This window comes from Melospiza georgiana, chromosome 22, assembly GCF_028018845.1.
Source record: "Melospiza georgiana isolate bMelGeo1 chromosome 22, bMelGeo1.pri, whole genome shotgun sequence".
NCBI classification, from domain to species: Eukaryota; Metazoa; Chordata; class Aves; order Passeriformes; family Passerellidae; genus Melospiza; species Melospiza georgiana.
This window is the reverse complement of record NC_080451.1, coordinates 6,870,544-6,889,307: the sequence shown is the minus strand read 5'-3', so window position 1 is coordinate 6,889,307 and position 18,764 is coordinate 6,870,544. Positions and strand designations below refer to the sequence as shown.

General features: G+C 44.1%; 1 protein-coding gene across 2 annotated transcripts in view; it reads left to right on the top strand.

The window, feature by feature from the left end:
- Positions 1-18,764, top strand: part of DHRS3 (dehydrogenase/reductase 3) — a 43,440-nt gene that overhangs the window by 24,027 nt on the left and 649 nt on the right. The window contains exons 3-7 of one of the 2 annotated variants that reach the window (XR_009115506.1): positions 539-658; positions 2,035-2,273; positions 3,256-3,381; positions 4,610-6,481; positions 16,072-16,206. Coding sequence is in view for 1 of the 2 variants with exons in the window: in XM_058039323.1 (XP_057895306.1) it covers positions 539-658; positions 2,035-2,273; positions 3,256-3,381; positions 4,610-4,694 (570 nt within the window). In the remaining variant the exon portion in view is untranslated. Of the gene's footprint in view, positions 1-538; positions 659-2,034; positions 2,274-3,255; positions 3,382-4,609; positions 15,792-16,071; positions 16,207-18,764 lie in introns of those variants that run through there. The other variant, XM_058039323.1, reaches the window with a different exon arrangement.

Here is an 18,764-nt window from a genome sequence, read left to right as displayed (position 1 = left end):
AGACTCATATATAATATAATATATAATATATAATATATAATATTTAATATATAATATATAATATATAATATATAATATATAATATATAATATATAATATATAATTTATCATAGATAATTTATCATAGATAATTTTATTATATATTTTATATTATACAAGGCAATAGTAGAGGCACCATCCCTGGAAGTGTTCAAAAAGCATGTGGATGTGGCACCTTGGGGATGTGGGTTAGTGCTGAACACAGAGGTGGAGCTGGGTTGATGGCTGGACTTGATCATCTCAAAGGTCTTTTCCAACTTAACAATTCTGTGATTCAGTATTTGATGAGAAAAAAAAAATTGGGAAAAAAGAAGGGTGACCATGCAGATAAGATTGTACAAAGTCCAGCTAGCTATATGAGGTGATACAAAGGATTACAAAGCCCATAGGCAAGAGTGTCAAAAACTGTGAAAATAACGATGTATTTGGGCAATAATGGCTATTCAGCTCTCTGATTTGTGGGGAGAGATACCTTTTATCACAAGCCTTTTCTTTGCAGGTGGGTGACATCACCATCCTGGTGAACAATGCTGCTGTGGTTCATGGGAAGAGCCTGATGGACAGCGACGACGATGCACTGCTGAAATCCCAGCACATAAACACCCTGGGACAGTTCTGGGTAAGAGAAGCTCTTGTGTCCCATGTAGCCAGAGTTGATGTCTCAGTTTGGAAAGACAGGAGTCTGCTAAGGAAGGCAGGAGCCTCCCCTGAAGTGGAGAATGTAAACCTTCCCCATCCCTCTGAATTGCTATAAATTTTAAATTAAGGGGCTCTCAGGCAAAAAATATGGGAGCAAGGAATAACAGTTCTTTAACAGGGAAGGAAAAAAAAGGATAAAATAAACAATGCAGTACACTAGAACAACACTGCCAGAGTCAGAACCCAGCCTGACACCCTGTGGGTCAGGCTGTTGGCAGCAGTCCCATTGGAATTGTGGCTCAGCCCTCCTGCAGTGTCAGGGGTGGTTCTGCTGGAGCAGGGATCCTGGAGAAAGGTGCAGTCTCTGCCTCTGAAGATCCAGTGGAAGGAGAGGCAGCTGCTGTTCCTCTGGGGAATCCAGTGGAGAAGCCGTGCTGGTGTTCCAGAATCTCCAGATTATACCCAGGTAGGAATGCTTGGCTCCTCCCTCTGGGCTCACATCTCCCAATGGGATGCTGTAGTTCTTATCAGCCATGCAGTGACATTCAATAGCTGTTATCAGCAGATGTCTCCCCAGAGGGAGGAGTGATAGTGGAAGAGATAAAGAAAAACTGCCCACTTGACAAAAGACAACTGCCATACAGATGGTAATGGAATACATCTTGCCTTGCAGTCTGGAAACGGTTGGGGAGGAGAGTGACAGATTACAGCCAGTAGGTCTTTCTAAGGGATGCTTGGTAAAACCAGTCTGTGTTGAAAACAAGAGAGAAAAAACAATGTGAGGGGCAAAGGCCAGAGGAAAGAGGTCAAAAATTACCATAATTTTTTTAGTACTCAGTTTTTAATGCTCTTTATTCCCATTCTGTGATTTCCAGTCACACATTTGATGTTTTTGTCAAAGCCTGAGCTCACAGAGGAGTTTCCTCTATGGTGATGAGAAGGGAACATCAGAGGAGTGTGGGACTACAGGGAAGGGAGCTGTGAAACTCAGTCCATTTGGAATCAGACAATAGAAATGAAAAAGAGCTTCTTGTGATTTCATCACTTAGTGGAAGACTTTATCCTGTAAAAGTTCTTAAGTATAGAAGGCACTGTTCATGGCCTTTATCTATGGGTACTGCTTATATATGTGTTAGGAAACACTTTTATTGTGTTTCTACACAAACTTTGCTCACTTAGAACCTCAGAAAATGACAAAACAAGGTCCTCTGCCACTCCTTCCCTTACATAATGAACAGGAACACTTGGGCTTGTTGTGTCTGTGTCACCTTATTTTTTTCAGTCCGTGCTGGTTTTGTTATATCACTGCTAAGCATTTTTTTTTTCTTTTCTTCTTTTAACTCTCTTATTCTTCAGACCACCAAAGCATTCCTGCCAAGGATGCTGGAGCTCCAGAATGGGCACATTGTTTGCCTGAACTCTGTCCTGGCCTTGTCAGCCATCCCTGGTGCCATTGACTATTGCACCTCCAAAGCCTCATCCTTTGCTTTCATGGAGAGCCTGACCCTGGGGCTGCTGGACTGTCCTGGAGTGAATGCCACCACAGTCCTGCCCTTCCACACCAGCACAGAGATGTTCCAGGGCATGAGAATCAGGTCAGTCCAGGGGAGCTGGAAGAAAGCAGCTCATTTTAAATGAATCATCAGAATACACTCCTAATTAATGCTTCATTTAGTTAAGAGAATTTGATGTCTCATTTGGCTGCCTGGGAACAGAGGGTCACTTTAGGCCACCTGGGAGCCATCAGACTGGTTCCCTCAGTGTGCTGGGATATTCCTGCACCACCCTGGCTGCTGCTGAGAGAACTGGAAGCTGCTTTTCCTTGCATTTTTAAGCCATACCAGAGGGGAAGCCATCTGCAATGGTTATGCAAAAGGACCAGTCTACAAATTACTTTAGAATTAACAGTACAAGTTCCTTCTTTATTCACTGGAATACTTAAACATTTCCCAGTGAAAGGAATGACAGCCACTTACAGAAGTGAGAATATCAGTACCTCCTTTTTACCCCTGTCCAAGAGAACAAGTAGTGGCTGTCTAAATTAATCTTTTATAATGAGTAAAATAACCTCTAATACAGATTGTGCTCTCTTAGTCAAGAAAATCTGCAGTGTCAAGCTATTGCAGGAGCTGGGAAAAGCTTTATGTTTGGTGTTAAAAGCAATGGAGGAAAATATTTGTCTTTCACCTGTCAAGGATTTGAATCAAGCAGAGAGGAACAGAGAGTAAAAGGAAAAACGCCATCACTGAAAAGGCAGCATTTGGTGTTGGTTTGCATTCAAATTAGGAAAAACCCTGAATCAGGGCTCTGATTACTCTCTGCCACTTCTCCCTGAGGGCACCAACATGTACATTCTTAACTGTTTAGCTAACCCAGTAGTACTGGTTGGAACTGGGCATTCTGCTTTGGGGCTTTTGGGCTGGAACTGGAATTTTCTGCCTCTTTTAGAGACATAGCCTGTCCTGAGGATGTTTAAAGGCCAGTTACCAGCAATAAATTAGGGTAGCAGGACTTGGACAGTGACACCTTAAAGAAGGAGCTTGGTTCACCTGTAATTATTTTATTTTCTCTGTTCAGGTTCCCTAGTCTCTTCCCTCCTCTCAAGCCAGAGACAGTGGCCAGGAGGACAGTAGAAGCTGTTCAGATGAACCAAGCCTTCCTGCTCCTGCCATGGACAATGCATGTCCTTGTTATCCTAAAAAGGTGAGTATTTCCTTTGCCCAGCACAGGGAAGGTTGGCTCTGTGTCTCTTCCCTGAGGCAGAGCTCAGGCTGGCTGGAACTGCTCTCTCATCTCAGCCATGGAAGCAAAAGGAAGACACTTTGAAATTCCCTTTGGAGATGTTTTCTCTTTGTATAACCCCTTAGGAAACCTGTTTCGTTCCCAAAATTTGGATTCCTGAGGTGTAAACTGGATTTTTGTCCAGGGAATTTCATAATAATTGACTAACACAGGTAGTTGATTGGGATTTATTAAGTCACTTGTTGGACTCCAGGCTTTTTATTTTGCAGGATTTCTGAACCATAAGGCCTTGACATCCCATCTGCATTTAGAGAGAATTGCCTATGTTGCATCAGTGAAACTATTAAATCAATGTTTTTGTCTATGATCAGGACTGAAATTTTAAGGTTCCTAAGGAAAAAAATTATAACTTCATATCCTGGAATAACCACAGAGAAAGAACATTCACCTTTGTGTTTCCATGACAGTTTTGCACTAAAACCTTTGGAAAAGCTGCTGCAGTCAGGAACTGAAACAAGGCCATAAGACTTCTGTGGAAAATAATTTCAGTATTGCATTTCAAACAAGAAAAAATAATTCACAGTAAATGCTTTGCTCTGAAAGTAGAATTTGGAGTAAAAATTCCCAGAATTTCTGTCAACAAGGAAAAGGGGCTGTTCCATTTTATTGTAAGAATTAATAAGTTATTTTCCATTAGAGTAGCTGTCAGGAAATCAGATATCTATCCATACCTTAGGATAAGGAGGCCACATGCCTTGCACTACCAGATGGCAGGTTAACCAGAGAATTCAGGTTAAATCTGTATATATCAGAGTATATAATATATAATCTATATTATATATATATTACATTTAGATATATTTATATATAGTATATACTAAATATATTTAGATAATATAGTACACATATTATGTATAGAAGGAATAAAACATAATGGTGTCTTCCAAGTCACAGCTTTTACAGACTTTTTTGGATAAATATTTCTGTAGAGAAAGAGTGACTGGATGGAACTTTCTCCCTGTAACCTCCTCACAGCAGGAAACTGATGCCAGTTTTGTCTGTGTCTCTCACTAGCTGTTTTTTGAACATTTGTATATTTATATCCATAAATCCATATTTACACATCTCTCATTAGAACAGATTAAGGGATTTGTCTCATCTGCTGATTTTCTTTCTGCTTCCACACCAGCATTCTCCCCCAGGCAGCACTTGAAGAAATCCACAAGTTTTCTGGGAGCTACACCTGCATGAACACTTTTAAAGGACGAACATAGGCTGGCACCAGGACTGCTCTGCAGTGAGCCCAGCACAAGCATGAAAATCCTCCAGGACTGGGAATCAGCAGCTCTTGGCTTTCAGCCTGTTCATGTGACTTGTGCTGCTCTGAGGCAACACATTTCTTGCAGGTCATATCCATAGTAACATGACCTTTGCACAGGATTGAGTGAGTGGACTATGGACCCTTGGAAAGGAAAAAACAGAAAGTGTGAAATGTTTCTATGGTGTTTAATTCTTTAGAGTTCAATTGTTAAATCTACTCATAGTTTTAAGATGTGATTTTTGTTTCTCAAGTGTCTGTGGGCTGTCTCAGGGGAGAGGCAGCACATCCATCCCAAACACACTCTGTGCCCTCTCTCCAGAGGAGCTGCCACTGGTTTCATTTCAGCTTTTTGAATGGGGAACTTCAGAATTACTTGGAAGAACTAAAAGATATGGACGTTTCATGGACGCTTCCTTCTCTTTCTTCACTTCCCATCCCATGATGAAGCTGTTCCCAGCACACACTGGGGAAGAAGCAAACCATGAGGCAATGTTTTCTCTGCTAAAGGCCACCCAGGACTTCTCTTTCTGGGCCCAAAAAAGCTGTTGTGCTTCCCCTCTGGAGGCTGGACAGGAGGGCTCAGGCAGCAGAGCTGAGAGTTTAAATAGTGGGAGATTCTTTCTGTCACTGAATTCATATGTGAAATTGTCGTTCTGATTTTTTTTTGTTGTTCATTTCTGATAAAGTATAAATATATTTTTAGTCTTAATCCCAGACTGCCACACATGTAGGCAGCAGCACATTGGGGATGAACTAAATCTAGAAACTAAAACTAGAGCCTGCTTGTACAAACATACATTCACTGACACAATCCATGCAGAGGAAAATCCATTATATCAGTCTGCACAGTGAAGTGGAATAATGCTCTAAGACACAGTGCTGTTGTGCTCATGAGATGTGAAATTTGGGAGCACATTTAGCAAAGACCTGATTAAATGCATTTTGAATTCATCTGGGAATAAACCCATTGTGCTTTAGGAACATTGAGTCAGGCACTGATCAGCCAAAATGATAAATATGCTTGGACTGAGGTGCCAGAAGCAGCTAGACATTATTTATTTTTGTAGTGAAATATTCTCTTTGACAGCCTAGGAATGGCAGCACTGCATTCCTGTGCAAAATGCAGTAAGCAGCACATTGGAGCAGTGCTAACAGAGAAATTAAAATAATTGCAATACAGGAAGTAGCAAGTCCAGCTGGAAACACCTGAATGAAGTGCCTCAAGGGTGGATGTGTGATTAAAGGAGTGAATTTAGGGCTCCTGACTCGAATTTCAAGCTTTTCTGTAGATGTCCTGTATGGCCTGGGGCAAAATGGATCATCTGAAGGAGCACCCTGACCTGCAAAGCAGATATTTCTGGTGTTTCCCTACCTCAAAATTGCAAGTCTGACTACCTAAATGCCTGTCAAAACTCAGCAAATTCAAATGCAGCATTTTATAGAGAGTCAAAACAGTATTTGTTCATAGACCAGGAGCTTTTATACAAAAATTTGGATGAGGAAAAAACCCATATACTAAAACTTATAATCTAAAAGACTTCGGAGGTACAGCAGAAAAGCTGTGAGCTGTGCTTAAAACACTCCTTTGGTTCTGCCACATGGAATGGAGACCTGCAACTGAGATGCAAAGGTGTGAGGGTTAAAATCAGGTCTGACCTTGCTGCAGACCAGTGGATTTCTCCTTTCTGGAGCTCTCCCAGAGGAAGGTGCTGCCAGAAGTGTTGGGGTCCCTCTGCCTGGGTGAGTGTTTGGAGGGGCTCTCCTGCCTGAATCAGTGCAGAGCTGTAACCTGGAGCACTGTGATGCCTCTGGATATCTGAAATTCCTGGATATCTGGAGAGGATGAAAAGGAACTTCAGTCTCTGGGATTTTGAGACCCACCCTAATAGAGGCTTCCAGCTTTATTTTTTGTCAGTTTTTTTGAGAAGCCCATCTCAGTGAAAAGTCAAGTGCCATGAGGGGAGAACCCTTCAGGGTTCCTTCCAGGATCTGCCTGGAATACTGAAGGTACCAGGTTTATCAGGAGAGGTTGATATGGTGATACCAACTTCCCCTTGTGCTCTCTGATCCTTTCCAGTTTCTCATTAATCCCAGCTGGGAGTGCCAGGCTTGTAGCTGCAAGTGCAGTCACCTGTGCTGAAAGAGCAGCGTGCCCTTGAAATTAAACCTTTGTGCTGAGAATTCTGTTCATTGATAACTTCCTAATGCAGACATGAGCAAAAAACACAATGGAATCCATATCCACCCCAAATCCTGTCCCTTCAATAGATCTGCTCTTCCCCTGCAGCACAAAAAGATGTTGCCTATCTCCAGGGTTGCCTTACACACTGTTGATGTCTTTGTGATGTTTGCTGATGATTTCTTTCTTTCTGATGAATACAAACAAGCCAGGAGGAGCTGAGGCTCATCCTCTCTGCTCTCTCACACACACACAGAGCTCCCTGTGCCTTCCCTCGGGGTCCCAGAGCAGACAGCAGGTCAAATAGCAGTCACAGTGGGGGAGAGGCTTGCAGCAAGCAGAAAATGATGAGGAAAACATAAACTTTGCTTTTCAGATAGCAGGGAGGAGTTGGGTAAGAGAGATCCTTCCCTGGTGAGTGTTGCAGACAGGACGGGCTCCATCGATCTGCAAACGTGCATGGAGACTCTGAAAAGTTTTTTTTTAATAGAAAGGCTCCTCTGGAATGCCTGCTGGGGTCTGCTGGGACCTTCCCACATAAGGGTAGGGTTGGGTAATCTTGAAGTGCTGCAAATGTGGACAAGCTTTGTTGAAGCCTAAGGCCTTCTCCGAGGAATTTCCGCCCTTTGATTTACTTTAATTTTGACTTTGCCTGCTCTCTCTGCTGCCTCCTGCTCTCCACTGCACAATTATTTTTTGCCTTCTGTTTTCCTGTGTCATCACTGCACTTTTCTGTGCCACCATCTTGAAGCCAGATGTCATCCTAGAGTCTGGAGTAAATGGAGATTGGGGCATTCATTTATTATCCTGCTGGAGGAATCCAGGTGAAGCTGCAGGAGCAGCTCACAGGAGTTTCATAGGAAATTAATTTTACTTGCTGCAAACTCTGAAAAAGTAAAAAGAGTCCTCACTATGGCTCTTATCTTGCTGGAGGAAACCAGGTGAAGCTGCAGGAGCACAGGAGTTTCATAGGAAATTAGTTTTACTTATGGCAAACTCTGAAGAAGTAAAAGAGTCCTCACTATGGCTCCTATACAGGAGATTGCTGCTGGTTTAAAATTTGAATGATAGAAAAACATGAGCTGTTTGGGACATGTTCCCTTCACCAAAAAAAAGGGCCAAATTTAAATGGGAGGATTTTTCAGCTCAAGGTAGTTTCAAGTGCTGCTGTTTATATTAAGTGATTTTCAGAATTAGCAAGGCAGGGCAGGGACAGGAGGAGTCCTTTGTATTGGAATCTGATCCCTCATGTTGAATATTTCTTTTTGTGGTTTTTGATGAGAAAAAAGTGCACCCTCATGCACCCTGGTGAACTTTAAAAATGTTGTTCCAGCCATGTCCCTGCCCATGGCAGGTTTTAGCAGCATGACAAAAAGGAGTGTGCCCTGAAAGTGGGAGCTGAACCCTCCCCACTCAACCATTGTTCCATTGAGGTCAAAAAGCAATAGAGTCTGTCCCTCAAGTTCTTCTAGAACTGCACAGAAAGTGCCTGGGCAAGTGATTCTGATGTTTGCAAAGAGAAACTTGTTGTACTTTTATGTAATGTGTTAATTAGTGTGGGTGGGTATGATCAGATCTAGTCTTGCAAGCCTTTCCGACAACTCCCTGAACACTCCCACCTTCAGATATTAACAGATAGCACTTGCCAAAGCTCCTAAAAACCCAGTAACAGACTTCATGCAGGCACAGCAAAGTGGGTGCATGGATTTCCAAGAGAACACATCTGCTTGTAGCAGACATTAATGTGGCCCAGTGCCTTCCTCGAGCTGAAATGCAATTGTTGAGAAAAGAACACAAGGTGAGCCTTGGATCATCTCTTTTGTTTTTATTTCTTCACTTGGATTTAATCAATTTAATCTAGGTGACAGCCACTTTTTTGACAGTACTGGTTCCTAAGTTTGGGCTGGAGCAGGATTATGTCAAATGCAGTATTTTGCATTTTTACCAACCACCAGCCCTGGGAATGAGAATATTCTGCACTGTTTGCTGCTCTCACCTCCCCAGCACTCAGATCCTGGCATGTTTGGAGTCTGAGCAAACCTGTCAGTCACCAGCAGCACTTTCATTCTCCAGGGAACTGAATCCTCTTTGACCTCATGCTTTTCTGAAGGAGATGCTGAGCTGTGAGTAGTGGCAGCCACAGATTCAGGGACTTGGAGAGAGGCAGGAGGAGAAACAGAACTTCACCTGCTCCCTGCAGCTCATTCTCTTCTATCCTGTGATTCCTGGGGCAAGATGGAAATTCAGATCCTTCTGCCCCTTTATCACCTCTGTTCTCCTGAGGTCACCTCAGCACCTGATTGTCCCCTGGACCATCCAGGGCATTGAGTCCCTCTGCTCCATTCTGTCATTTTGCTTTCAGCATCACCCCCTCTTTTGTCCTGTGAGCAGAAACTCACACTGACCCAACCTGCCTGCACTGAAGGCACAAACCTCTGAGACAATTTATATCTTCACACCTTCCCAAAGAGTCCAAACTTAGTTGTTCCTTATAGCTCATCTTTGTTATGGGCATTGTGACATATTAGCACAGAAAAAAAATTGTGTGATGATTTTGTATGCATCATAAAATGATTTTTTCCTGCATAACCTCCTTAAATGAGGGAAGAAAGCAGTGTAATTGGAGAGTGACTGAAAAGTATATGAGAATACAAAATAGAAGATGCAGTCTTGGGGGGATTGTGATGGCCCTAAACAGACAGAGGCAAGATGCCACCTTACCTCCCTGGGGTTATATAGTAACAGAGGCACAGAAAAAAATTAAGTGTGATGATTTTTTATGCGTCATATAATGATTTTTTTCTGCATTACGTCCTTAAATGAGGGAAGAAAGCACTGTAATTGGAGTTGGAGAGTGACTGAAAAGTGTATGAGAATACAAAATAGAAGATAAGATGAAATCTTAGGGGCAGTGTGATGGCCCTAAACAGACAGAGGCAAGATGCCACCTGACATCCCTGAAGTTATATAACGACAGAGGCACAGAAAAAAAATTGTGTGATGATTTTCTATGCATCATGTAATGATTTTTTTTTCTGCATAAAACCAGAACAATTCCTCCTTAAATGAGGGAAGAAAGCACTGTAATTGGAGAGTGACTGAAAATTATGAGAATATAAAATAGAAGATAAGATGCATTTTTAGGGGGAGTGTGATGGCCCTAAACAGACAGAGGCAAGATGCCACCTTGCATCCCTGGAGTTATATAATAACAGAGGCGTGTGATTTCCAGCCAAATGCAAAGTCTATAAAAGTTGTCACTCCTGCTCATTCCAGGGGGTCACCATGCCCTAAAAAGCAGTCAATTAATTTTGTAGCTTGCTGGCTTGGAAACTGCAATATGCTGGTAAGTGATAGCTGATTCTTGTGTTTTTGAGGGACGGAAAGCAGCCCAAACATGCAAAAACAAGGGTCAGTTTGACTCCCTGCTCACTTTCTCCAGCTGCAAGGGCCATCCATCATGTGTAGGTATTACAAGGACATGGTTGTGTCACTAATCATCCTGACCTAGTGCTACTAGGTAGATGTGGTTCCATTTCCTACTTTTTTCCTTAAGCAAAAGCATTTTTTAAATAGGATCTCTCTTTATCTGAGTTAATTATCTCTGTATTGTACAGGCTTTTCACAGAGAGGCATCCCAGGGAAACGTGAAATTTCCCTATCTGTGTTAATCAAATTATAATGAAAATACAGAAGTGGAGAGTTCCCATTGGGTGTCTTCCTTCCCTGAGCCATGTGGAACTGAGGAGAGGAACCCTGTTGGAAGATCCATGCCTTAAATGAATCCATCTCAGAAGCCTGCTGAAAATGCTTCTGCCTTCCAAAATTGTGTTCCTGCTGCTCCCTGGGGCATCTGGCACTGAATTTGGCTCCCTGAGCAGGTCACTATCACAGTACACTCATAAAGATTGCACATACAAACTCTGAACAGATTTAAACTTCTGGTCCCACAGGACACTCTTGAAAAATCCAGGTTAAAGAAGGAGGAGATGGCAGTAACCAGTACAAACCTGAGCTCTGGGAGAGAGCTCTGCTCATCCAAAGATGCCAGAGAGCTCAGGGCACAGCTCCCACCTCCTGCCTCACATCTGAGCCCTTGGACCACAATCTGCAAACCCTGGACACCAGGATTGCATGAAGTGACATCTTCCCTGATTTTTTATCATCAGACACTTTGTGGTGTGGCCCCAGCTGCCCTTGAGCATCCCTGTTGCAGTTACAGCTTCCCTGTGAGGGGAAGAGCAGGGGCAGACCCTGATCTCTCTGCTGACCAGGGACAGACACAAAGGGAATGGCCTGAACTTGTGTCAGGGGATGTTCAAGTTGGATTTTAGAAAAAGGTTCTTCACCCAGAGGGTGCTTGGGCACTGGAAAAGGTTCCCCAGGGAAGGGGTCACAGCCCCAGATTTCAGGAAACATCTGGACAATACTCTTGGGATCATGGTGTGACTCTTGGGGTGTCCTGTGCAGGGCCAGGAGTTGGACTCAGTGATCCTCATGGGTCCCTTCCAGCTCTGCAGATTCTGGGATTCGGTGATTCTGTGATCCCGTGATCCTGTGATTCTGTTATTCTGGGATTCTGTGATCCTGTGATCCCGTGATCCAGTGATCCCACGATCCTGTGACTCTCTGATCAGTGCTCCCAGACACTGGGCTGCCACATGGCAGCATTAAGTCCAGCTCTAAGATAAGGAGGCAATTCCTTGCTATCTTTTCCAGAAAAGCCAACTCTTGGTGCCTTTCTTTTTTGCAGAGAGGACTGAAGTAAGTGCAGGGGGATCAGCTTTTCTGGGGTGTTTTGGTGACACGAATGCTGCTGTCATGTGGGATAAGAAAAAAGGGCTCATGTCAGAGGGATGTTAGCAGAAGATAGAAATAGCAATGATGGGAAACAAGTGATATCCAAGCACATAATTCCTGTTCCCAGAGCCTGCTGGGAGCCCTGATTCCCTGCAGACAGGATCAGTTCACTCCAGTCTTACACCTCCCTCAACCCTGCCTACTACAAGTAGCAGCAGAGGTGACAAGTTCATAATCTCTGCTCTCTCAACTGTTAAATGGAGCAAAATAGGTGGTAAAAAAAATATATAAATCCATCCATCAGAGAGCAAAGCAATTCTTTGGGTCAGGGTCAGCCTTAGAGAATGGAGGAGTCTCTCAGGTACCAGAAAAAAGGAGCCACAGCAGCTCCTGATTGCTGGAGGTCTTGGGCCACATCTCCCCTTGTTAAAGTAATAAATGTGGAGGAATATGTTTGACTGAATTCAGCCATGGGATTAAACAGAACCCCAGGTCAGCTTGGCTCTCCTCTTTCCAGCAGTAGAATGCATTATGTTCTGTTCTGAGCTCCCATCAGAGCTGCAAATTCATGGACAGCCCTTGTGGAGCCAGGCAATATTTTACTGCTGTTCTAAGGACTGTGCAGAAGACAGTGGAGAGAAACACAAGCAAGCACTATCACATGTGCTTTGGTGGCTGAATAGTCTGTAATTTTCAATATCCTGATGTTTTTGACTATTCAATAGAAGCAATCTCACATGTTTCTCAACTGTCTGCTATGGCCAAAAAACCTTCTTCACCCAGATCAACAATTATAATATTTTTGAATCCTAAACCACATTCAGTTGTTTCTCTGTTGTCCTGTTGGTTTAGCTGAGGTTTAACAAGCATGTTAATCAAATTCTCAAATATAGCCTTGAATTTCTCTAGAAGTGATCTGATGCTGACATAGAAAAATTTTAAAAATGTTGATGTCCTGTAGCAAAAGTTTCTACATATGTTAAAAAGCACATAAATTATTTACAAACAACTCTGTTTAATTGTGCAATAGAATGCTCTGCTTCCATCATCCCAGGGACACAGCATTGAACCTCCTGGTCTCATTCTGTTTTACACATGCAGAGTCAAAGCATCTTCATTCCAGGTTTAAAAATAAATGACAGACTTGTAAGTTGCCTTACGTAAAAACTGCTGCTTGGCTTTGAATTCAAGCACACACAGCTCTGACCTCACATCAGTTATGAAAATAATGTTAATTCTTTCAAATTCTGAAGCTCAGGATTTAGGAGCAGTTACACTTTCTGGCTGGAGATGTCACATTTCCTGTGATGCAACGTAGGAGGCAGAGTTGCAATTCAATATTTCCCTTTAAAAACCTCTTCCCATTGCCAGTCAGAGTTGCCAGAGGCACAGAGCAGAGGAAGTTCTTGTCCATCCCTGCCCTGACCTGAGCTCAGTGCAGAAGAGCTGCTTTTGAATGAGCCACAGGAGCCATGCTGAGTTTGTTTTAGCTGGGTTTATATTAGGTCTGATTTCTGCTGATCCCTTCATTTTTCATCATTTCATCTGTCCCTTGCAGTTGTTCCTGTTGGAGAGGGCTGTGTTTGGAGAGCTCCTGAGCCAGAGTGCTGTGCCTGCAGATTCATCTCTGCTCCCATCTCTGCCCTGGGCACACCTTAGGCATTAATTCTGTGCCATGGTTTGGGGCTGGCACAATCCCAGTGCCCCCGTGAAAATCTATTCTCCTTAATGTCTGCTGTGAGATGTGACCAGAAATAGAGCAAAGCAGGCTCCAGCTTAGGAATAAAGGAAAGACCTTTATTCTTTATTAATTTACAATATGAAAAAAGAAACATACAGAACTCAGAATGAAAACCTTCCAAAAAAAAAAAAAATCCAAAAAAAATTTGTGGATTCCCACATTCCTCCTCCTCCTCCCCCCCAATTTCCACCCCCATACGAAAGGAGCTCTGACCTCTTTCAGGGACCAGAACCAAGAGAGAATTCCCCTGGGGGCACTCTGATTTTAACCCCCTGTGTTCTCAGAGGTGAATCCATGTCCTCAGGTGCCAATATTCCAATCTGAGCCCCCGTTGCTTTGACCACAGCCTCCCAAAAACACTCACTTCCTTTTCAAACCAGGACTCTCTGCAAACTGCCCTAAATATCTTCAGGATTGTTCCTTTGAAGATGAAGTGCAGCTGAACCCCAGGGAGCTGTTAGCTCTGCTCATAGCTGCACATTCTGTTTAACACCTACATGATCTGAATTTGAACTGGGAAGGACTGGGAGGGAGTGGGTGGCCAGAGCCTCACTTTGTGGTTAGAGGGGGAATCATAAGGTAAAAATCATCTGTTGGAAAATAGAAACACAGTGCAAGCCCCAATACCCAGCACTGCTGTTTGATTTCTAACAATTTCATACACAAATAGTAAAATAGATTATTTTCATGATGCTTCATGAAAATAATAGATAAAATTCTGACAATTCCATACACGAATAGTAAAATAGATTATTTTCACAATGCTTCAGAGTGTCCTTTTGCAGTCCTTTTACACATCCTTTAAGGCTGGGGGAGCAACTTGTATTCCAGTGATCTTTATTACAGCAGCACTGCTTTGCATGGGCAATTCTTGCTGTAAAATCAGCCTGTTTCCTTTCAGTGGATCATTTTTACATAGATTTCTTTCAGATTTTCATTTCCCAGATATTTTATGGTTCTCAGCCAGTGATTTCCTTGCAGAGCTCTTCACCATAACTCCCCCTTTGAGTGCTTGCCATTCATTAATGTGCAGCTTTCCTGTGGAACTGGCCATCCCCATCACATGGTGGCTTTGCTTTCTCCTGCCTGGACGCCTTCCAATCCCACAGAAAGCTTTCTAGGGGCTCCAGGATGTCTGGTGATGACTGTGAGATGGCTTCTGGCAGCAGTGTTAATGCAAATGCATATTTGAGTGTGTTCTCATGACATATTTCCAATCCTGTGATCAAAAACGTGCCTATGGATGTTTTCAAGGGAAAAACCCCCAACTTGGGATGCTGTCAAAAGTGCATTTGCCTTTACTTGCAGCAGAAAAATTTCACAGTTTGGTTTTGTTTCTTTCACTGGATTTGCCTCTCAGCCTCAGCTCATCAAGGGAAGAATAATCACAAAATTAAATTTGAAATCCTGCAAAGAGTTCATTAAAATAAGTGTGACTTCCCAACATCAGGGCATGGCATATTTCCACATGAGGGGGATGGCATGATGGTATTTTGGGATTTGTGTTGCTGCATATTCACCCTTGGTTCATTTAAGAAAATAAAATGGACTGGAGTTCACTGCAGCTGAGGTTTGGGAAGGAAGGAAGGAAATGCAGGAAAAGCTCTGCAGCTGTTTGACTCTCACCTGTGCCAGCCACAGCATTTCCATTTGTTAGACACAGAAAGGTGACACAGAAAATGGCACAGACTCACCTGGTGTCACACAATGAGATAATTTATTATTGTGCTGCTGGCACAACCCTCAGGGTCACCCAAAGACCCTTTGGGGGCTGCCAACATCATGAGTTTCTCACCTGGCTGGGACTGCCAAAATCTGGGTCAGAAATCCCAACAAGACACAGTTCATGATCTGTTGCTCGATTTTTTCCCTCTGTGCAGACAAACCCTAGTGGCAAATCTCTAATGGGATTTTCACCCTTGCCCTTGACTAGATTGCTGCTTCCTTTTAATGCCATAATTACAACATTTCCATGCTTTACACCAAACCAGGGCTTGGAAACGTGGCCCTGTGGCTGCTGCTGCTGCCCAGGGATGTTCTGGAGAAGGGGGCAGTACCTGCTGTGCTGAGCACAGGGGCTCTGAGCATTTCATCATCACAGAAATGTTTGCTCAGTGGCTCTCACTCTTGGCTTTTTCCTTGGAACTTTGAGCAAACGTGGCCTTTGTTTGCATTTTTCCCTGGGATTTGTTTACTGTTCATTTGTGCTGCACATGCTGTGAGAAATTAAGCCACTATGTCCATATTTTTTTTTTCCTTTCTCCTGCTTTCATTCCTTCACCCCCCTCCCCTTAAAAATCCTTACAATTCCTTTCATTACTTGGTGTTAACAGCACAAAAGAAATAAATACTTGAAAGAAGATACAAGCTGTGTTTCTGTTTGACTCTGGAGCTGCTGTGGTAACCAAATACCAGTCTGCAAGGTCAGGAAAAGAAAGGAAGAAATAAGAAAACTGCCCAAAAAGCTCAGACCATGGGGCTCATTGGCTTTTGCCCAGCAATTTCCAGCCACATGCCCCGAGAGCTGAGCAGTCACTCTGTAAATCTCTGAGTGTTTCATATAGTTTCCTTGTCATGTGGCCATTAAGTTTTATAACCTTTATATTTCAGGGGGAACAATGAAGGTGAATTCCTCTGAAATGCCCTAATGGATCCCACATGTTCTGGATGGTTCATGGCGTGGTTGTTCTGGAGGTGCTGGACCTGCCTGAGGATGGTTGGTGACGGCCAAGGGACCCCGTCCTGGTGGGTGCTGTCCTCCCTGCAGTGCTGAGGGGTCTGTCCAGGGTGTCTGTCTGTCTGTCTGTCTGTCTGAGCCCCTGGGGATGCTCAGGGCCTGCAGGACATCTCTGCAGGGCAAGGAAACACCTCAGGGTAATGAACGGGCACAGCAAGGCAGGGAAAGGGAAAGGGAAAAGGGAATGGGAAATAAGGGAAAGGGAAAAGGGAAAGGGAAATAAGGGAAAGTGAAATTATACATTGTTAGTTATTTTATAAATAATTCTGTTGAGGCAAAGGTGAGGAGCTGTGCTGGCCCTGCTGCTGAGGAATGCAGGACCAGGGCAGTGATGCCATGTGGGTGAGGAGTTTTTGTGTGTCCTCAGTTTATTTATGCAGCAGTTTGAAGTTTCATGTCCTCCTGACAGCTTTAATTGTCTCTTCTCAGCAACTTTCATGCTTTGAAATCAGGGAGCATTAGATGGGGAGGGTGGATCACATGCTTTGTAACAGCCTGCGTTCTTTTATTTGAAATTACTCTTTGTAAAGTGGTATTTTGCTGCTTTGGTGTGGGAGTGGTGAGGTTTGGAATGGATGGTGTCACTGAATTGGTGCCCACATCAGAACCTGGCCAGACTTCACTGCCTGCACAGAAACGGAGCCATGTGTCAAGGCAAGGTCATCTGCTGACCCAGAGAAACAAGTTTAATATTGTTCTTAGACCACAAGGAATTTCCACTTATTGTAAAAGCTGTCAGGCTGTTCCTGCCCTCCCTGTCAGTGGGAACAGGAATTTTGTGTGCTCAGACACACTGTAATGGAGATTTGGGCACTCTGATGATACAGACTGAAATAATAAGGAGAAGGAGGAGAAGGAGGAGGAGAAGGAGAAGGAGAAGGAGAAGGAGAAGGAGAAGGAGAAGGAGAAGGAGAAGGAGAAGGAGAAGGAGAAGGAGAAGGAGAAGGAGAAGGAGAAGGAGAAGGAGAAGGAGAAGGAGAATAAAACAGGAAGAAGAAGAATTAGAAGAAGAAGAAGAAGAAGAAGAAGAAGAAGAAGAAGAAGAAGAAGAAGAAGAAGAAGAAGAAGAAGAAGAAGAAGAACGAGAACAAGAACAAGAACAAGAACAAGGACAAGAACAAGAACAAGAACAAAGTTGTTGTTGTTGTCTGAGAGTCTCTCCTGGACCCGAGGCATCTCAGGTGTATCAAAGCCACAGCACAGCTCTGAGGTTCTTTTGTCAGCTCAAAAAATGGTAAAATTAAGATTTACAGGGCACATTTGTTCTGCTCCATCCACAGAATCTGAGGCACATCCTAAAAGTCACTTCTGACAGAGGCAGGGAGATGGGAGCAGGTGGGAATGGAAATGTGGATTTTGGGGAGCCTGAGGTTAAACATCAAGGGGAACAGGTGGGATTGGAAATGTGGATTTTGGGGAGCCTGAGGTTGAACCCCAAAGGGAACAGGTGGGATTGGAAATGTGGATTTTGGGGAGCCTGAGGTTAAACCCCAAAGGGAGCAGGTGGGAATGGACATGTGGATTTTGGGGAGCCTGAGGCTGAACCCCAAAGGGAGCAGCAGCTGCTCGGGGCAGCAGGGACAGCTCAGCAGGTTTGGTTGGTGCCTTGCTCTGAAGCTGTGCCCAGTTCATTGAGAAGCCTGTCAAATGCACTTTGTGCTGCCCTGAGCAGTGTTGGGAACAGTCCTGAGCACAGCAGGAAAACAAGGGGAGCCTGCCAGGAGCTCGTGTTCCACCAGCCAGGCCAGCAGTTTGCATCACCAGCTCTGGGCTCTGACGTGGGGAGCGCAGGGGGTCACAGAGCACTGCCCTCACTCCAGGGCAATGTCAGGGGTTCTGTCACCCAATTCTTGGTGGGATGGGTGGGAAACTGTGGATTACCAGGCAAAGGGAAACTGCACAGCAGCTTCTGAACAAACCTTGGCTGTGTTCTGGCTGGATTCAGGCTGGATTCTGCAGAGTGAGCAGCTTATGGATGCATAAAGGTCAGGGATGCAAATATAATAAAAAACAAACATATAATTTCCACGCAGGGAATCCTTTGTGCAAAGTTTGTTGAGGATTTTAACCCCTCTTCAGAACTGCTGGAATTAGCCATGGGTGGGTGAAAAGGAACAGGATTGTTCCAAGAGGTGAGAGAGAAAGTCAATCACAGGGAATCCTGCTCTCCAAAAAGCAGAAGTGGCACCTCTTGATACCCTCCAGCCTTTCCTCCACTGACTTTATGGGATTTGGGGTGAGAAAAGCCCTTTGGGGTCTCCCTGCTCACGTTCTGTGTCGCTGCAGCTACTGCAAAATCTAAATTCACTGCCAGGTTCCTTTTGAGGGTGTTGAGCTGCAGCAATGAGGGGATGGGCACAGTGGGGTGTCTGGCATGGGGGAGGCTGTGGGTGTGGGATCTGTGTGCCAGGGGGGTCAGGGATCCATCCTGAGCATCCTCAGGAGAGCAGGAGGGTGCAGAGTGAGCAGGGAGGGGGTTCAGGGGGTGCCACCCACCTTTGGGCAGGCTGATAAGCTGGAGCACCGTGTCAGGCAATGGGGTATCTGGCGTGGGGGAGGCTGTGGG